This window comes from Ambystoma mexicanum, chromosome 14 (genome assembly GCF_040938575.1).
Source record: "Ambystoma mexicanum isolate Mex_15411 chromosome 14, UKY_AmexF1_1, whole genome shotgun sequence".
NCBI lineage: Eukaryota > Metazoa > Chordata > Amphibia > Caudata > Ambystomatidae > Ambystoma > Ambystoma mexicanum.
In genome coordinates, this window is record NC_090940.1 from 427,290,555 (window position 1) to 427,309,637 (window position 19,083).

Below are 19,083 nucleotides of genomic sequence, written 5' to 3' on the forward strand. Positions count from 1 at the left end.
CATTAAGCATCACATCAACTCAACATTAAGCATCTTACCTCCTCACCAGGCTCACCTCAGGCGAACAGGTTGCGCAGCACTGCTTGGCCGACCCTGGACTCCTCCCTGGAATCCCGGTCGACGCAGTAGAATTTCGTGAAGGTGTGCGTCGACCTCCACGTAGCAGCCCTGCATATGTCCAGCAGGGGCACACCAGATAGGAACGCCGTGGTAGCTGCGATCGCTCTGGTGGAATGGGCTCTCGGACGGCCAGGCAGCGGTCGGTTTGCCAACCGGTGACAGCACATGATACAGCCGGAGAGCCATCTGGAGATGGAAGCCTTCGAGAGAGCCTTCCCCTGATTGACAGGTCCAAAGTTCACAAAGAGTTGTGACGTCTTCCGAAAACCCTTCGTGCGGTCCACGTAGAACTTCAGCGCTCTAGCTACATCCAGCGAGTGCAAAGTCCTCTCAGCCGGCGACGAAGGCGACGGGAAGAACACAGGTAACACCAAGGGTTCGTTGAGATGGAAGTCCGACGGTACCTTGGGCATGAAGGAGGGGTGCGTCCTGAGCACTACCCTCGTGTCGTGGAAAGTCAAGTACGGGGCCTTGCAGGAAAGGGCCTGGATCTCTCCCACTCGTCGTGCGGAGGTGATGGCCACAAGAAAAGCTGTTTTCCACGATAGAAACTTCAACGGGGCCGAGTGCAGAGGCTCGAACGGAGGTCCCATGAGCTTGGTCAGCACCACGTTGAGCTCCCACGCCGGGGCCGGGGCCTTCACCGGCGGAAACGATCTGAACAGTCCCTTCATGAACTCTTTCACCAGACGATGAGACCACAAGGACGTCCGGCCCGTGGTTCTGGTGTATCGGGAGATCGCAGCAAGACGCATGTGCCAGACCAGCTTTGGCCAGCGTCAGCAGGTACGGCAGTACTTGGGGAGCCGTAATCCGTAGAGGGTTAATCTTCTGTGCGTGGCACCAGACAGAGAACCTCTTCCATTTGTGTCCGTAGCATTTAAGAGTCGAGGACGCCCTGGCCTTTGCAAGAACCTCTCTGCAATCGGCCGGTATGTCGTATCCTCCAAACTCTAGCGCTGCAGGAGCCAGGCCTGCAAGTTCAGCGACTTCGGGTCGTGGTGGAGGATGGCGCCTCCTTCCCTGGAGAGTAGATCCGCGTCCGCCGGCAGCTTGATCGGCGGGGACGCTGACAAGTCCAGAAGGTCCGGGAACCATATCTGCCTCGGCCACGCAGGTGCGACGAGGATCATCCTGCACCGTGACCTCTTGAGCTGGTTGACAAGCCGGATTAGCAGAGGCAAGGGAGGGAACGCGTAGAGGAACAGGCCCTCCCAGGGGAACGAGAAAGCATCGCCCATGCTCCTCGTCCGGGGAAACCTGCTGGCGAACCTCCGGCACTTGGTGTTCGTCGCCGTCGCGAACAGGTCGATCTGGGGTGTGCCCCACCGTCGGAAGAGGCGATCCACCAGATCCTGCCGTAGTTCCCACTCGTGGCACGAGCGCAGCTCCCTGCTGAGTGAGTCGGCGATGGTGTTTTTTATCCCTGCCAGATGAAACGGCACCAGAAAAATCCCTTGGGCGACGGCCCAATGCCACAGGTCCTGCGCCTCCTTGGACAGCGCCGGGGACCTGGTTCCGCCCTGTTTCCTGATGTAAAACATGGTGGTGGCGTTGTCGGTGAAGATCCTCACCACCTTGCCCTTGAGGGACGGAAGGAAGGACCTGAGGGCCCAAAACACTGCACGGAGCTCCAGGACGTTGATATGTAGGGACTTCTCCGTCGGGAGCCAGAGTCCCCTTGCGTGCAGATTTTCGGTGTGCGCTCCCCACCCTTCCAGGGAGGCATCCGTGGTCACAGTCTCCTGGTGGGCTGGGGTCTGGAAGTCCATGCCCGCCGTCAGATGCGCGCGGGTGCCCCACCACCGTATCGCTCGTCGGAAACTCTCGTCGAGCTTGATCCTTTCCTCGAAGCTGCCCGTCGTCTGGATCCAGCGCGCATCCAGGAATTCTTGCAACGGGCGCATCCGGAGCCTGCACATGGGAATGAGGTAGATGCAGGAAGACATCATCCCGAGGAGGGACTTGATGGACCTCACTTTGGCCGCGTCGGCCACCAACATCCGTTGCACCTTGCCCAAGATGGTCCTGGTCCTCTCCTCCGACGGGGAGGCCAGAAGGGACACTGTCGAGCCTCGCTCCCAGAAACAGTGCGACTTGCGCGGGCACCAGGTGGGATTTGGCGTAGTTCACGGAGAATCCCAGGTCCGTGAGGAGTTGGACGGTCCTTGCCGTGTGGACCACGGCGAGCTCCCTCGTCTTGGCGCGGATGAGCCAGTCGTCCAGGTAGGGGTAGACGTGGATCCCCTCGCGGCGCAGCTGCGCCGCCACCGGTGCAAGGCACTTGGTGAATACCCTGGGTGCCGACCGTAGTCCGAAGGGAAGGGCTTTGAACTGGTAATGACGCCCTTGGACCACGAATCTGAGGAATTTGCGGTGCCCCTTTAGGATGGGAATGTGGAAGTAGGCATCCTCCAAATCCAACGACGATAGGAAGTCTCCGCCCTCTTGAGGGACGTGAAGTTCTTTCCTGGCCACGGGGGGGACGCGCGGGCACCTTCTTTGAAACTCGAGCGCGTGGCCCCGGGCCAGGGCGTCCAGCACCCAACGGTCGGTGGAGATGGACTCCCACACGCTGACGAAGCCCGCCAGCCGGCCTCCCACCGGGGTGCTTCGGTGGGGGCCCGACCCCAAGGCCGGTTCAATCCTGCTTGGACGCGGCCTTGCCGCCTTGACCTCCTTGGCGACGACGGCGGGGTCCGCTAGACTTGCCTCGTCCTCTGTAGGCCTCTTGCGACGACGAGCGGGCCGCTTGACGGTAGGAAGCGAAACCGCCGCCGGAACCTTTGGAGGCGCCCTTGCCTCCGCCGCTCCGAAAGGGCGTCCGTCGTTGCAGGACTCCAAGGGCCCGGGCCGTCTCAGTATCCGCCTTGATGGCCTGAAGGGAATCGTCCACTGTCTTCCCAAACAGGTTGTTCCCGTCGAAGGGCATGTCCAGGACTCTGGTCTGGACGTCCTGCCGGAAGTCCGTAGCTTTGAGCCATCCACGACGTCGAAGGCAAACACCGTTGCCCAGCTGGCGGAATCCAGTGTCGGCGATGTCCGTCGCCACGGTGATGGCGTGGTCCGAGGCCACCTCACCTTCCTGCAGGATCTCAAGGGCCTCCGCCCTCTTGTCGTCCGGCAGAAAATCCAGCAGGGGAGCCATCTTGTACCAGAGCTCCCTGTCGTAGCGGGCCACGATAGCCAAGGCGTTGGCCGCTTTAATCGTCGTCGCTGCCGACGAGATGACTCTACGCCCCATAGTATCCAATTTCTTTCCCTCGCCGTCCGGCGGGGAAGTCGATGTGGAGGCCGCACCCCCCCCCGCTTTCTTCCTGGCTGCCGCGGAGACGACAGAGTCCGGGGTAGGCTGCGCCCGGAGGCATAGGGGGGCCGTGTCCGGGACCCGGTACTTTTTCTCGTACCGGTCTCTTCTAGCTGGCGTCGTGGAAGGGTTCTTGAGGAGGGAAAGGCCCTCATCCCAAATGTCGTCCAACAGAGGCACTGCGAGGACCGTCTTCCTCTTGGCCTCGCGCCGCTGATAAAGGAAGCCTTCCTTTTTCTTCTCCTCAGGGCAGAGTTGGAAAAGCTCGGAAGCCCTGGAGATCATGGAGTGGAAAGATCCGATCTCGTCGGGCGGAGAGGCCCTGGTGGGAGGCGACGACGGAAAATCCTTGTCGTATGCCTCGTCGTCCGTACCCGTCGCTGCCGTGTCAGTCCCCGTATCATCCCCTCGGGTGGACGGGGAGGAGGGCTGGAAGGGGCGCGACGGTTGAAAAGGAGGTGGTGGATGGATCCTTCTTTTCTTGGTAGGGGGAACACCAGAAGGTCCCGGTTCTGGATCCCCCGACGGGAGAGGTTCCTCCGTCGGTAACGGTAGCCTCGTCCTTATCTCGGAGCATAAGGACTGTATGGCCAACAAAATGGCCGCCGAGTTGTCTTGCGGCGCTGGCAGAGGGGAATCCGACGGGCGAGCAGGGGCCCCGTCGGTATCCTCGACGATGTCGTCGTCGTCACCTGCGTCGGGGTCCATTCCGACGGGCTGGCCTTCTTCCACGCCTAGGCCGTGGCTTAAGACCTCGATCAGCTCCTCTTCTGAGGTTGATGCCGAATCTACGACGACGCCCTGCCCCCCCTTCTTCCCCACGGAGGGTTTCACGGGGGTCCTATCGATGGGCACAAAGGAAGACTCCCTCCGAGGAGGCAGGGAGATTCTGGGCCCTGAGGTCGCCACCACTGGTGCAGCCACCACAGGCTGAGCCAGGGCCGCCGCGACCGTTTCGATAGAGGGCTTGGTCGGATGGATCAAGGCCTTCACCACCTTAGGTGCGCTCACCGCCTTATCCTTGAGGGAGGGGGCACTGCCACGCTCCTCCTCTGCCTTAGAGCTCGACCGGGGCCTCTCCAGGAGCTTCGCCGGGTGCTCGGCCTTCCTCTTACCCGACCCAGAGCGTTGGCTCGTGGTTGATGGTGCCGGGGAGGGTGCGCCCTGCCTGGCGCCCGTAGAGCCCGACCGTTCGGCGCTCCCGGTGCCAGCGGACTCGCGGTGCTTGGCCTTATGTTGGGCCCCTGGCGCCGGGGCGCCCTCAAAGGTCTTAGAAGACCGCTCGGATTTCTTCTTCTTCTCGCCAGACGGGCTCTTACCCTCCAGCCAGTTGGCGAGACGTTGATGGCGGTCCTTCATGGTCCGTTCCGACATGTTGCCGCAAAACGCACAGTCCTTCTCCACGTGCGTCTTGTCCTCATGAAGGCAGTAAAGGCAGAAAGAGTGTTCGTCCTCCTTGAAGACCCTGAACAGCTTTCCGGGCGTCGAGCTTCCCTTCTCCTGGGCCATCTCCGAGACCGGGCCTGAGAAGCTTCTGGAGTCCTCCGAAGTGTAGCTCGACGAAATCTTCACCCTTGAGGGGCACAGATGAATCCGACACGGGTCCCCGTTGATCGGATGTAGGATCGGTGGAGCTTGAGGCTCTTTTGACCGAAAGAATCGAAGTTTTTTGTAAAAAGCGCGAAAAAATAGCACTAACGCTCGAGAGCAATAGCACGAGGATCCCAACACATGAACGTGCGGTAAAAATCTGAAGATGGCTGCCAGAGGCGGTGCTTAGGTAGAGGGCAGTCATTGGCTGTGGTCAGTATGACGCAGAGACCAGTGATTGGTTATTACTACGAAAGACAGATCAGAAACGAAACCGATACTGGTTTTTTCTTTACCGAGGATTCCCAGCCTGACGACGGGGAATATTCATGAGCATGTGAATCCATGCCAGACCCCATGCTGGAGAATGATGGAAAATGTGGGGGGGGAGCAGAGTGATGCTTCTTTCTACGAGATTGTGGAAGGGAGGTTCCAGAGGGTTGAGTTGGACAAATCCAAGGAGATTTTTGTGTTTGTTCTTAGTTGGGGGTGTGTTGGGTTGCTGGGTTTCGTCAGGGGGGTGCCTAACAGAGCATATATGGCGTCCTCATAAGAGGAGTTTACAGCTAATTTTTTGGAATGTTAATGGAGTGAACTGTGTGAATAAAAGGAATATTATTTTGAATAGACTTGAGTTGGGGGCGGATGTCGTCCTGCTTCAGGAAATGCATTTAATGGAGGCAGAGGCCGAAAAGTGGAAACGAGAATGGGTTGGTAGTGCGTTTTGTTCTGATTTCATTTCTAGCTCTAGAGGTGTTAGTACCTTGATTAGGAAGAATATTCCAATTTCTGAAATTTATGAAAGGGATAAGGAGGATAGAATTGTTTGTTTGAAATTGAAAATTCATAAATGTTACATACTGTATTTGTAATATCTATGCTCCCAATGGTGGGGATGGGAGCTTTTGTGTTACCTTAGAACCGTTTTTACAAAATGTCAATGAAAGAAATGTCACTGTGAGGGTGATTTCAATGTCACTTTGGATACATGGCTGGATAAGAGTGGGGGAACTTTGAACAATGATAACATGTCAAAAAGGGAGGCCTTGAAAAATGTATGGCAGAGTGGAATCTTTCATACTTAAGCAGACTACAAAATACTTTGCTTAGACAGTATTCCTTTTACTCAACCAGACAAAGTGTATTTGCGGGTTGACTTATTCTTGACCTCAGGATTGTGCACGCAGAGCTTCAATGGGGTGATGTTAAAGGCATCATAATCTCAGATCATGCTCCTATCAGCATGGAAATAAAGTTGTCCTATCCAGTACCTAAGACAAATAAATACATGGAGTATGAATGTACCTTTGCTTGATGACATTGACATATTGGACAAAATGGTAAAAGAAGCAAGGTTTTTTGGAGAAGTGAATTGAACTTGAGGTGAAAGTGGAGTTTGTGTGGGAGGCTTTCAAGTCCTACATAAGAGGAATGCTAATAGGTCTATCCAGCAAAAATAAATAAGAACATGAGATAAGGAGCCTGAATGAGGAAATTGTGGATCTTGAAAACAAAATAGGCAAACATATACTGTGAGTTCTTTCAATTTAATCAAAAAGAAAAAAAAGAAACACATTTTTACTTACAAGGGCAGAAAGACTCCTTTTCAGAACGAAATGCAAGTTGAAAACAGAGATGGGATTGCGAGTTATGAGCCTAATGAAATTAACAATTCGTTCAAGGAATATTTTTCCAATCTATACTCATCTGAGGTGCATATGAGTCGTGAGGAAGTGAAGCACAATGTAAATGGTTGTAAAATGAAAAGTCTGGAGTCAAAGTACAGAGATTGTCTTGAGAAGGACTTGTGTGGAGGAACTCAAAAGAGCAATAAGTATGCTAAACAAAGGCAAATGCCCAGGGCAGGATGGTCTACCAGCTGAACAGTATAAAATCTTTCCAGATGAGGTTTTCAATCTTATGCTGGCAATGATTCGCTCCTCATAGAAAGATGGTCGGCTTCCGGAGACTACTAGACATGCCTCTATATCGCTCTTCCTAAAAGAGGGACAGCTTTTAATAAAAACCAGCAGTTATAGATCAGAGCCAACCTGGCTTTGTAAAAGGGAGGCATGCCTCGGAGAATACGCGAAGGGTACTGTTGACTTTGTATGAAAGCAGGGAACATCTGAAGGAGGTGGTGGTTTTATCATTGGATGCAGCTAAGGAAGGTTTTGTATTTGGGAAAAATATGGTAGAGTGGATAAGACTTTTATACTTGTGTCCAACAGCAAGTGTGAACACCAATGGCCTTGTAGCAGAGGTGTTTGAACTTAAAATGGGTACAAGACAAGGCTGCCCCCTCCTGCCCGTATTTGTCATCACAATGGAGCTTCTAGCTGTGAAGATCAGAGAAGGCAGAGTAATTGAAGGAGTACATTATGGTGAAGCCTGTCAGAAGGTTTGGCATTACGCTGATGATATGCAGTTGGTTCTTCAAAACATTGAGTTTTCGTTTCCGGCGCCGATTGACCAAATTGACATTTCATAGGATCTGAAATCCAAAGCTTTGCCAGCATCAAACACCTGTTCGAACTTGAAACTGAAGACCTTTGGTTTTAATTGGTGTCCAGAAAAGATGCACTAACTTGGGGCCTAGCTGACCAAAGATGTGTCTAAAATGGAGGTAAAACTTTCATACATTACCCAAAAATTTGAGTCAGATTTAAAGAGATGGAATGAGCGAAGATTGAGCCTCTGGGGGAGAATGCATGCAGTTCAAATAACGTCAACACCACAAATTTACTATGTACTAAGCATGATCCCCTTGCAGGTTAAGAAGTCCTACATAAAGAAAATTGAGAGCTTGATCCAAACCTTTCTATGGGATGGCAAGCAGCCACGTTTAAAACTGTGGAAACTACAACTGTCCCAGGAAAGTGGTGGTCTGGGGGTTCCAGATTTTGAAAATCATCATCTGGCGTTTGGTGCTCGACATTTAGTTCCATTCATAGAGAACCCTAAGGATATCTGGACACAGGCGGAGACAAGAAGATGATCTCCGTTATACCCTAGAGAAATATTAACAGTGGATGGGGAAGGTTGTAAATCTTTCTCACCAACAACATTTATAAAGGCATGTTGGAAGGATCTTCTGAAGAAAAGTAAAAAGGATGTAGTTGGCAACAGTATTACATCAATCTGGTTGAATCCAGACATAAAACTGGATGGGAAAATCACTTCTATGGCCTAACTGGCTACTAGGCAGTATACAGTGACTGGAAGATCTTGTTGAGGGCCAAAAATGGATCAGCTATAAGCAATAAACTTTGAAATAAGTTCTCAAAGACTGCACACTAGGGGAATATAAAAAAGCTGAAGAAAGCACTGGTGAACAAGGTTCCAGAGGTTGGCATGTTTGGTTGAGAACATTTAAAATCAGGTCACCTGGCCTCTAAGGTGTACAAGAATTTGGAGCAGTATAAGGAGCCACATAAAGATCTATTGGAGAAATGGTCAGAAGCAGTAGGATCAGACATGTCTGAGAACAGGTGGCAGAATGTGTGCAAGAATGTGGCACTTACCTCTCTGAATCTGGGGGAAAGGAATAGCCAAATCAAAATATTAAACAGAGTATTTTGACCGCCGCAAAGGTTATTTGAGAGAGGTTTACTGGACTTAGATACCTGTTGGAGATGTAAGCATGTCAGGGAAAACTTTGAACAAATGATTTGGGATTGCTACGAATTAAGATGCTTGTAGAGGGAAGTCACATTAAGAATGAATAATGTTCTCATGCTGAACGAAGATTTTGACTATGAGAATATAATCTTGGGTGAGGAGGATTTAGTGGAAGCTCTTCCTTTCACACAAAGATGCTGGTTTTTCAGGGGGGCGAACTCTGCAAAAAATAAATTCTGAGGAAGTGAAAAATTGAGGAAACATCAGATGTGGCAAGTATGGTTGGTTTATCTTTAACAAGTGACAAGACTGGAGAAAGTCATTATTTGCAAAGACAAGAAATTGAACTTATTTGAACAGATCTGGGGAAGGTTTTTGGAAATGCAAGGTATTTTTTCTTTATTATGCACTCCACCTTGGGAATGGGATTGTTATGCTTGATTGTTCCTGTAAAGATGTAAATAATTAATTCTGACATGTGTTGGGACTCCCATTTGTGATGAACTCAGTTTAGTTTACGTTTCCTTTAGGATGGTGATTATATGTTTGTGTTTGACTGTTATATATAAATGTAATGCACATAAATATAAAACAGTCACCTGAGGATGTAGGAAGTGTGTGCCATCCATAATGGGTCATCTGATTTAGAGAAACTAAGTGTGTGTTTTTGAAGTATATTGAAGTGTTACATGTTTTGCTCCTTTTCTGAAAAAGGCTTATATAACGGACCGTGAAATAAATTAATAATTTTTTAATCAAGAAACCTTAAGTAGAAGTGTTTATTTGGATAACTGTGTTGTGATATACTGTGCCACAACATTACTGCTCACATTGACCCCTCTTGAGATGAGCCTGACTGCTCAGCCACACTACCAACCTGTGTAGTTCAGACTTATACCAAAGGTTGGGTACCTATTGCCAGGTGGTCAGGGCTATGTAGTGCACCCAAAGGATACTGCATACAATCTTGCCTAACGGAGCCAATCCCCAGTTCATCACCCATAGGCATATTTTCTATTCCAGACCTCCCATTTGAGCCATCCCTTCCCTAAAAAGATCATACCACTATGAAATGGAACTTGTGCCCCATGTGGGGCTGTCCCCCAAGGCACTGAAATCAAGTGTAACCTTATGAACTTCCCCCTCGTGTGGGCCTCAAACTGCCCACCCCACAACCCCCCTCACGTAGGCATCCAACCTTGACACCGGCACTGTGGCGGGCAAGGACCGGATCACCAGAGGATACCTAGTCAACCGGACTCTCGAAAAAACCCTTATGCCAACTGAGCCCCCCACTCCACCATCACTCACATACCTACAAAGCCAACATCACTCCCCCGCCCCCCTCTGCTGAAGAAAAACATGGTCTAGGTCTAAATCTCTCCCAGATGCCATTATAGTTTCCCCGTTGCCCACCTCTCACCCAGACACAGGGAGGTCTTCCTCCGTCCTCTGCCCTCTCAGGGCCAGGTCATGGAACAGAGGGGCCCCTTGGTGAAATAATGAGCTTTTTGTACTTGCGGGCTATTAGGCACAATTGCATGCAGTACCCTCTGGGACCACCACGTACAATTAGGACTACAGGTGTAAGCAAAAACCAGCCGATGGTATAAGTCTGTACTACACAGTTTGTGGTAGCAAGCTGAGCAGCCAGGCTTATCTCAAGAGGGAATGTGAGCAGTACAAGGATGTTACACAGGGGTCTTAAAATCACAGGGGTTCAAGTAGTCACTTAAACTCAATGTTTCTTCGTAAAACATGTATTAATTTATTACACAATCATTTAGAAAACATTCACTAGAAGGAGGCAACTTTATATTATACACAAACACACTTCAATACCCAACCAATAATTTTCTGAACAAATTAGGCTCCCCTGAAATAAGAGCAAAATGGCATTTCAGTTACTTTCAATGGGAAGAAAAAGGTACAAGTTAGCAAGATAGATCACAAATATTTTCTTAGGCAGTGCAAATAGTTTTAGTTCACTAAAGGACTCGATTCAGTTCAAAAGGCCTAGGCCAAAAGTCAATGGACTGCCAAAGTTCTCAGAAGTAGTTTGTACGAAAAAGAATATGTTGGGTTACAAGCTGATTAGGCCTCCAAGTTGGAAAAGTTCTGTGAACTTTCACCGCAAGAAGTTCTCTTAATCGGGTTGGCACAGTATGTAAATATGAAAAACAAGATGCAGCAGAAGATGTTGGTTCCTGGCAGTTCCTGCAGATCTCATTGTTCCTGAGCCTCAGTCATGGGGACACGAGGGGGGACGTTGGGGGACTCTTGCACTGCACGGGATCATCAGAAAACGCTGACAAAATGGAGTCACCACAGTTCGAGTAGCTGCAATTCAAGCACACAAGCTGGTGTCCTTCCCCCGGTTAATCCTAACCAGCTCTGAGAATGGTATCCAGGTGGCTTACGAGTTGATTGGTCCCACCAACTCAAAGGAAGAAGTTGTTCTTGAAGGTACTTCTCTGTCGAGATTAACTTGGTAATTTGGATCTGCAGCAGGGCTTGACTAGGCAAACCAACGGTCCAGGAGTTGCAGCAGCCGTCCTCCTCCAGCACGTCTTTGTTTCTTTCGTTCCAGTGGTCGACTGCTTTCCAGTCCAAGAGACTCGCCTTTTAAACAGTTTTCTCCCTTTCATTCCAGCCTAGCTGCCACTCACCCAGCAGGGTGGCTGTCCTTGCCGGACAGTCAGCCAGCCAGCCTATCACGCAAGAGTGCATTTGGGTCTCCTAGGAGACCAAGCACAAAGTTTTGGCACCTCCCTCACTTCCTGCCCACCCCAGACATTCAGACACCAGAGGCGATCCTCAGTCCTGAAGCCCACCAAAGGCATAGAAAGAAAGGGACCAAACATGGTTTGGCGTGCAGAAACGAACACTATAAAGGACCTTTCCAGAAGACCGGGACCTGTTTAAACTATGGGGCTTAAGGCGCCATTTTTTAAAACATGGCTCCCGCGATTTTTAGCTACCAGTGTTCACGGTCGGGAAAAATCATGGTAGTTTGTTGTAAAACCACTGCCACCAGCCATTTCGATAGAAAAGGGTAGCATTTGACTGCTACATGAGTTTCTAGACACAGGGGAAACTAGGTAACCATTCCAGCACTCTATAGGAAGATAGTGTGTGCTGGGTCTAGGAATTTAAAAAGACTAGTAAAGTCAATTTAACCTTGCATTCTCTGGGAAACGGTAGTGGATTCCAGAGGTGGTGTTTAAACCTTTGGGAAGTCTAAAACGACATCCCTGTGTCACTGCACTGAGGGTGCTGTGTAACACATGAAAAGATGCCTATGGAGTCATCTTAAAACTCCATAATCAAAGAACACAAGAGTAAAATACACATCAAAATACATTAAAGAGTGGGAAAAAAAGGCTCACACGCTTTCCAGGTAAAAAAATCGAGTCGTCAAAATCCAGCAAAGTTGCTGGGGGTCTCCAAAGTGAAGGGAATTAGCACATTTATGAGAATTCTCCCTACCACTGGCCCCCACCATCTTACATCTATGTCTGGCGCTTGCAGACTGCGTACCCGATCCGTTGGTCTCTCCCGGGGCTGGCGCCCAGAGCCGTGACTCCCCCGTGAGTTCATCTGACACTCTACTTATGTCGCCCTCCATGGCCAGGCGGTAGTCTTGGCAACCATATTTACAGATGGGGGAAAAGGGAAGCCCCCCCCAGTATCGCACTCCTTTGTCTGGCAGCCATTTGGTGAGTGGGCCACAAATCAGTCTACTCGCAAGAGTAAGCGCCCAGAGGTCCTAGAAGATGGTGTCTTGGGTTTCACTGTAGTTTATGGGGCCCGCCATCCTGGCAAGTTCATTTTTGTCCTCTGTTCGTAGTAGTGGAAGCGAACCAGCACCGAGCGCGGGCCCCTTCCGCCTCCTGAGGCTCTGGGGGCCCGTTGAATGGTGGGTCCATCCATGGCGTTGCCCCCGAACAGCATGCAAATCACTTCCCTGATGGCTCTCCGGATGTCACTCTGTCTCCCCATCTTTTTCGGGGAAGCCAAAAAAGCTTCAGTGGTTACTGTGTTGCCCGTTCTGTATGTCGTCCAGTTTGAGCGAGGTCTCCACTTCTCTCCAATTCTGTCAACCTTACACCCCTCTGGATCTCCATAGTGTCCACTGAACTTTGGTTTGCCTCCAGGCCATGGATCCCACCCTCCACTGTGAGGATTCTCTGGTCCATCTTGTCTAGCCTCTGGTCCAGGGATGATCTAATGCCCCTAATTTCCTCCACGAGTACCGCTACATCTGACTTTGTGGTCCATCCTCAAATTGAACCCTCTGCAGTGTGTTTCTCCAGTTCATGGGCTGGGGGGTCCAAGGGGGGGCTATGGGGGGGGGGGTGACCCAGCGGCCAAGGCCTTGTGCCGTAAGGGGTGTCGCTAAACAGTCTCGAGGTCCGTGTCCCTGGGCTCCCGATCTGAACACCTGGGCTCCGGGGGGTGGGGCTCGAGTCCTCCCAGCTACCCTGCTGTTTGACTACAATCTCCTCCAATGTGGGTGGGGGCTGCGTGAACTTCAGGCCCGGCTCAAGCTTGCTTGTGCATCCAAGGTCTGTGGATCCTGGTGGGTGGGCTTTGCGGTTATTGGTGGGGACACCTGAGGCCCTCCCTGCCTTCTTTCCCTTCCTCTCCGTTGGGCTCAGAGAGCCTAACTCCTCTCCATGTGCCCCCCTGGTTACCTCCCTGTTACAGAAATCTTGGTGTAAAGCAGTAAGGGCAAGGAGGAGCTATTTTCCAATAAATAATACTCTTCATGCATGCTACACAACCAATAAAATGTCTGTCCAAGAGCAAACCCTACATCAGGTTTAAACTAAAAGCGAAGATAACTTCACAGTTCAGGCCTCCAGTGCATGGATAATTACCAAAGTACAATCACTACAAGCCCGAGCAACCTACTCTTCATGAAGAAAATTTAAATGGTGCTTAAAAGCACTGTGCAAGCAACATCTAGCTGTGATTGTTATCCCATGGTGCACTAAACAAAAGTATTCTTAGTCACTTCGCTCATTAAGTAAAGAAAGTTACTCAAATAGTTAACAAGGTTCCAGGAACAATACGACATTGTGATTGAAACAGTTAAGATCATAAGGAAAAAGATTGTTCTGAATTGAGAACTCACCCGAATAAGCTTTGCAACATGTGTTTTTCCACTGCCAGGTAATCCCCTCATGATAACGACAATCTGAAAAAGAATGACAATTAAATGACAATTTACTTTAGACGTTATCATAAATGCTGCTTCATGACAGCGAATATTAGTTTAAGCATGAAAACAATTTAAATCTATAAACATTGCTTGTGATCTGGCACCTTAATAAATGCCAGTTTCTATTATCAAGCTTTCACAGCAAGGTGGCTTTAATTCACTGTAAAAAGTCAGGACCTGGTAATAAACGAAAACCAAAAGTTTAGGGGTCCATAGATATGCAGTGAAAGATGCTAAGAGAGAAAACTTTCCTAACAGGCAAGTATAAAAAGGTAGTTATTTATTCTATGCCTTCTACTCGCACTGAAAAAGTCAGAACAGGTTCCAAAACAAAAGGATTAATGGTCCATAGAAACAATGGGCGGGGTACCGAGGTGTTTGGGAGGAGAGGGAGGGGAGGGGGGTGTGCAGGGGGGAAAGATGTTCCGGGGAGGATGGGAAAAATTTGCCAAAAGAGAAATAAATCTTAACATTTGCCCCCTCCCCTCCCCCCATCCCCCAAACTAAGGACAGGGCACTCATCGAAATTTAAAATCGATGAGCAGGAGCCGAAACCAGTTCCATGAGCTACCACAGGGGTACCAGCAGCCAACAGTAGATACTATTTCAACTTTTTGCCTATTAGGAATGATTCATTGTGTTTAAATGAGTTCTTTTTTTAACATATTTTTATTAGCATTTTCATTAAGTGAAACATTAACCATAGCGCCCGAGGCACCAACACCCCCCACTCTGCTTCCCACCCCCCCCAATCCTCTGCTATTGTGTCGCGAGCCAACCGCTGGGTGCTGAGGTTTATGCAGTTCAGTTAATGTCCAGAAAACTGAGTCGTTGAGGGCAAGGAGATTCCCTATAGTCCTTGTGTAAGGCAGACAGTACGGATTTCCACTCCAGTGAAAACTTAGCCTGGTCCCCAAATATGTAATCCACTCCAGAGCAAAGTTCCATACTTTAGCAAGCCAGTCATGCTACCCTGAAGGCTCCACGGACTTCCACTTTTGCTCACCAACGAGCAATGATGCCCGACTCAGGATGACATTCGTCTTGCGCCTATGATTTGGCTAGAGCCCACTATCCAAAATCGCACAGACCATGCAGAGACACTCTAATGCCTCTCCCAGCTTGGGCACCAATCATTGCCTGCATACTCTAATTGACTGAACCCTAGTATCGTGCTAGTCTTGCTCCACCACATATGAGCCCAATCGCCCACCAACAACTTTGCGAAACATTCACGCTCAGAGTGCAAGCGTGCAGGAATGTAGTGCCATTGGGTAAAGAGCTTATACCAGAATTCCCTGATGTGTGGCACGGGTCCTTTTGGGAATGTCCCATCCCCTGCCGAGCCGTTCACATTCCTCTCACTGTATGGGCTCCCCTATGGTCTCTTCCCATCTGTGCATATAGGTACACTGTGCCTTATGGACACTCAATCCCAGCTGCTTGTATACGCTCGAGATGAGATTTGTGTTGCCCGGACGGGTGAAAAGATATTTTTCAAACTGTGTCCGAGGTCTAAGGGCTGCAGTTCTGTTGGCAGGGGCCATCAAAGAGTGCTGTAGTTGGATGTGAACAAGTTACTCTCTTACCTGGTAACGTTCTTTGGATGGGATGGTCCGACGACGTATTCCATATCTATGACAGCAATCACCACAGCTGTGCTGCTTCGGAAAATCTTTCGGCATCTGCGTCGATAAGCCGTCCTCGAGGACCTCCTCCGACGGCACCAGATGTTATAAGTAGGACGCATGACGCCCGTAACCTCAGTTTTATTTTTTTCCCAAAACATGTGGCACCAATCTTCTGCCAGTATGACCACAGAAAGCCTTGCGGAAACGTAAGCTGCAATCGCAGAAGTAATTTTGTAGCGGGGTAGTCAGGGAGGGAGCGATATGGAATACGTCATCGGACCATCCCATCGAAAGAACGTTACCCGGTAAGAGAGTAACTTGTTCTTCGAGGGGATTGGGTCCACCGACGTATTCCATATCTATGACACACTCCCAAAGCAGTACCAACGTAAGGAGGTGGGAAAAGAATTTAGAATATACAAATTTAGAATTCCCAATCAAATTGAAGAGTAAAGGACAGCCTTGCCAAAGGCCAGATCCTGCCCCCTGATAGAATCGAGAGACTAGTGACGTACAAAAGTATGGACCGAAGCCCAAGTGGCTGCATCACAGATGTTACGAATGGGAACACCCCTCTGCAGGGCAGTAGAGGCAGCCATACCCCTGGTAGAATGGGCCCGTAAGCCTACCGGAGGGTTCTTACCCGCCAAGCGGTAACATTCGGAAATTGCCACGATGATCCATCTAGACAAAGTCTGCTTAGTAACAGCTTGTCCCAAACGCCTTCCAGCGTAAACAATAAAGAGTTGATCGTCCACTCTGACCCGACATACGTGAAATGTAGAAGCTTAAAGCTCTCCTAGGATCCAGCCTATGAAGCCTCTCCTCTTCCTTACCCGGATGTGTAGAAGGATAAAATGCCGGAAGAAACACCTTCTGGCTTAAATGAAATTCCGACACAACCTTCGGATCAAAGGAAGGACGAACTCTAAGGACAACCCTGTCCTTATGAAACAGTGAAGGGTGGCTTAACTGAAAGTGCCTTAAACTCAATCACTCTGCGAGCAGAAGTGACCGCAACTAAAAATACAGTTTTAAGGGTTAACAGCCTCAAAGGACAAGAATGCAAATGCTAAAAAGGGAGCACCCATTAGAAACCTGAGAACAAGGTTCAGATCCCAACTGGGCACCTGGAAAGGTGACGGAGGGAACACATTAGTAAGGCCTTTCAGAAACTGAGAAATGCAAGGGATTTTAAAATAAGAACACTCCTCAGACAAGCACTTAAATATAGACAGCGCCGCCATGTAACCTTTAATGGTACCCACTTGTAGGCCCCTTGTAGGCCAAAGAAAGCAAAAAAGGCAGAATGACAGGAATGTCACATGAAAAAGGATCCACATTCTGAACCCTGCACCAGTCGCAGAACTTCCTCCAACGGTACAGGCACTTTGTTGCGGGCCTTCTGGCCAAGAGCAACGCCTCCATGACGTCTTCACGGAGGCCTGAATCCTTATACCTCAACTTTGCAGTAACCAAGCATGAAGGTTGAGAGATCTGACCTCTGGATGGAGAACCTGACCCCCCTCCCGTGAGAGCAGATCGTCTCGGTAGGGAAGACGACGTGGAGGGCAGATGGACAAGTCGAGAAGGTCCGGGTACCACGTCCTCCGGGCCCATGCCGGAGCAATGAGGATCATCCGGGAACCGAACCTCCATAACCTCTGCAACACTTGCGGGATGACGGGGACTGGAGGAAACGCGTACAGCAGTGGGAATGACCACTCCACCACGAACGCGTCTCCTAAGGCTCCTCTTGGAGGAAATTCCCGTGAGCAGAACCTTTTGCACTTCTGATTCACACTAGAGGCGAAGAGATCCACTTGAGGGGTCCCCCAAAGGGCGAAGATCTCCAGGATAATCTCCTGAGCCAACTCCCACTCGTGAGAGATCATGCTCTGCCTGCTCAGAGCGTCCGCCGTCTCGTTTTCGTCTCCGGCCAGATGAACTGCCAAGATCGAAACTTCCTGCTGGATTGCCCAGAACCAGCGCTGCATCGCCTCCCTGCACAGAGGAAGTGACCCTGCCCCCCCCCTTTTTGTTGAGGTAGTGCATGGCCACTTTGTTGTCCGTCAGGATCAGGACAGTCTTTCCTCGAACAGTTGGCAGAAAAGCCTTCAGGTCAAGCCTGACGGCCCTAAGCTCCAACCGATTGATATGGAGTCTGGACTCCGACGGTGACCAACGACCGCTGACTCAACTCGTTGGCTTGAGCTCCCCATCCCATGAGGGATGCGTCCGTCACGATCGTCACCTCCGGCCAGGGTAGCCAAAATGGAGCCCCCTTCATCAGATTGCCTTCGACGGCCCACCACAGAAGGTCCTGGGCGACCGAGGGCGGCACCTGAAAGGGGTCCGACATCCTGCCGGAAGACTGAGACCACTGGAGCTTTGAGTGCCCATTGCAAGGATCCCAGCCGCAACCTGGGGAGGAAAACACTGCCTCAGGGACGTGTCGAGCACTGATCCGATGTACTGGACCCTCTGAATTGGCGTCAAGTGGGACTTTAAGTTGAGGGAGAAGCCCAGCTTGTGGAGGGAGTGGCAGGTGAACGACAGATGATCCAGGGCTTGCTCGGGAGAGCTTGCCCTGATCAACCAATCGTCCAGGTAGGGGTAGACGTGAATCACCCCTTTCCTGAGATACGCTGCCACCACCATCAGCTTGGTGAAGACCCTCAGGTGGAGGTCAATCCAAACGGCAGGACTCGAAACTGAAAATGCGAGTTGCAAACCTCAGGTACTTCCTGTGCTTTGGATAAATCGGCAAATGAAAGTAAGAATTCTTGAGGTTTAGAGACACCAACCAATCCTGAAGTTGAAGGGCCTGGAGGACTTGAAAAAGAGGTACCATCTTGAACTTGTCCTTCCTGAGGAGTTTGTTCAACCAACGCAAGTCCATGATGGGTCTCCATCGCCCGTCTTTTTTCGGGATCAAAAAATAAGGGGAATACCATCCCTTGTTCCTCTCCCCTACAGGCACCAGCTCTATGGCGCCTTTCTCCAGCAGGGATAGATTTCCTGCGCAAGTAGCAGATCTGGACACTTCAAAGAGCTTCCCCGGTGGATTGTTGTGAGGCCTCTGCCAGAAAAGAAGACAGTAGCCGTGGGCTATGAACTCCAAAACCCACACATCTGAAGTAATGGCCCAGATGATGCGCAAGTCGGCCCCAAATCGGTGAACCATGGGCCTCATGACTGAGCGGACGCGGCTGCGGCATTGCCTGAAGGCAAAGAGGCAACTTCCCGAGAACCTTGCTTTCCACCCCGGAAACTCCTACGGTGGCCCCTTTGACTGGCAGCTCCTTTCGATCTACCAAAGTAAGAGAAGTACCGAAAGGAACCTCCCCTCCATTGATGTCCCCTAGGATGAAAAGGCGGAGGATGACGTACTGCAGCGCTCAAAGACTTTGCTGCAGCTTTAGAGGTCTACAACCTCTAAAGGCTCTAGTCAGCCTTGCTGCCAAACACCATCTAAGGGCATGTTCAGAAGATGAGATTGCACATCAGGAGCAAACCCAGACTTCCGCAAGTACGCAAACCTGCGTATCACGGTGCTCGCAGCCATGGACCGGCTGACACAGTCT

At 50.3% G+C, this 19,083-nt stretch overlaps 1 protein-coding gene across 6 annotated transcripts in view; it reads right to left on the reverse strand.

Annotated features, from left to right (window-relative positions):
* Positions 1-19,083, reverse strand: part of YLPM1 (YLP motif containing 1) — a 1,127,325-nt gene that overhangs the window by 531,418 nt on the left and 576,824 nt on the right. For all 6 annotated transcript variants that reach the window (XR_011283753.1, XR_011283754.1, XR_011283752.1 and 3 more), the window contains exon 12: positions 13,779-13,841. Coding sequence is in view for 3 of the 6 variants with exons in the window: in XM_069637605.1 (XP_069493706.1) it covers positions 13,779-13,841 (63 nt within the window). In the remaining 3 variants the exon portion in view is untranslated. The remainder of the gene's footprint in view (positions 1-13,778; positions 13,842-19,083) is intronic.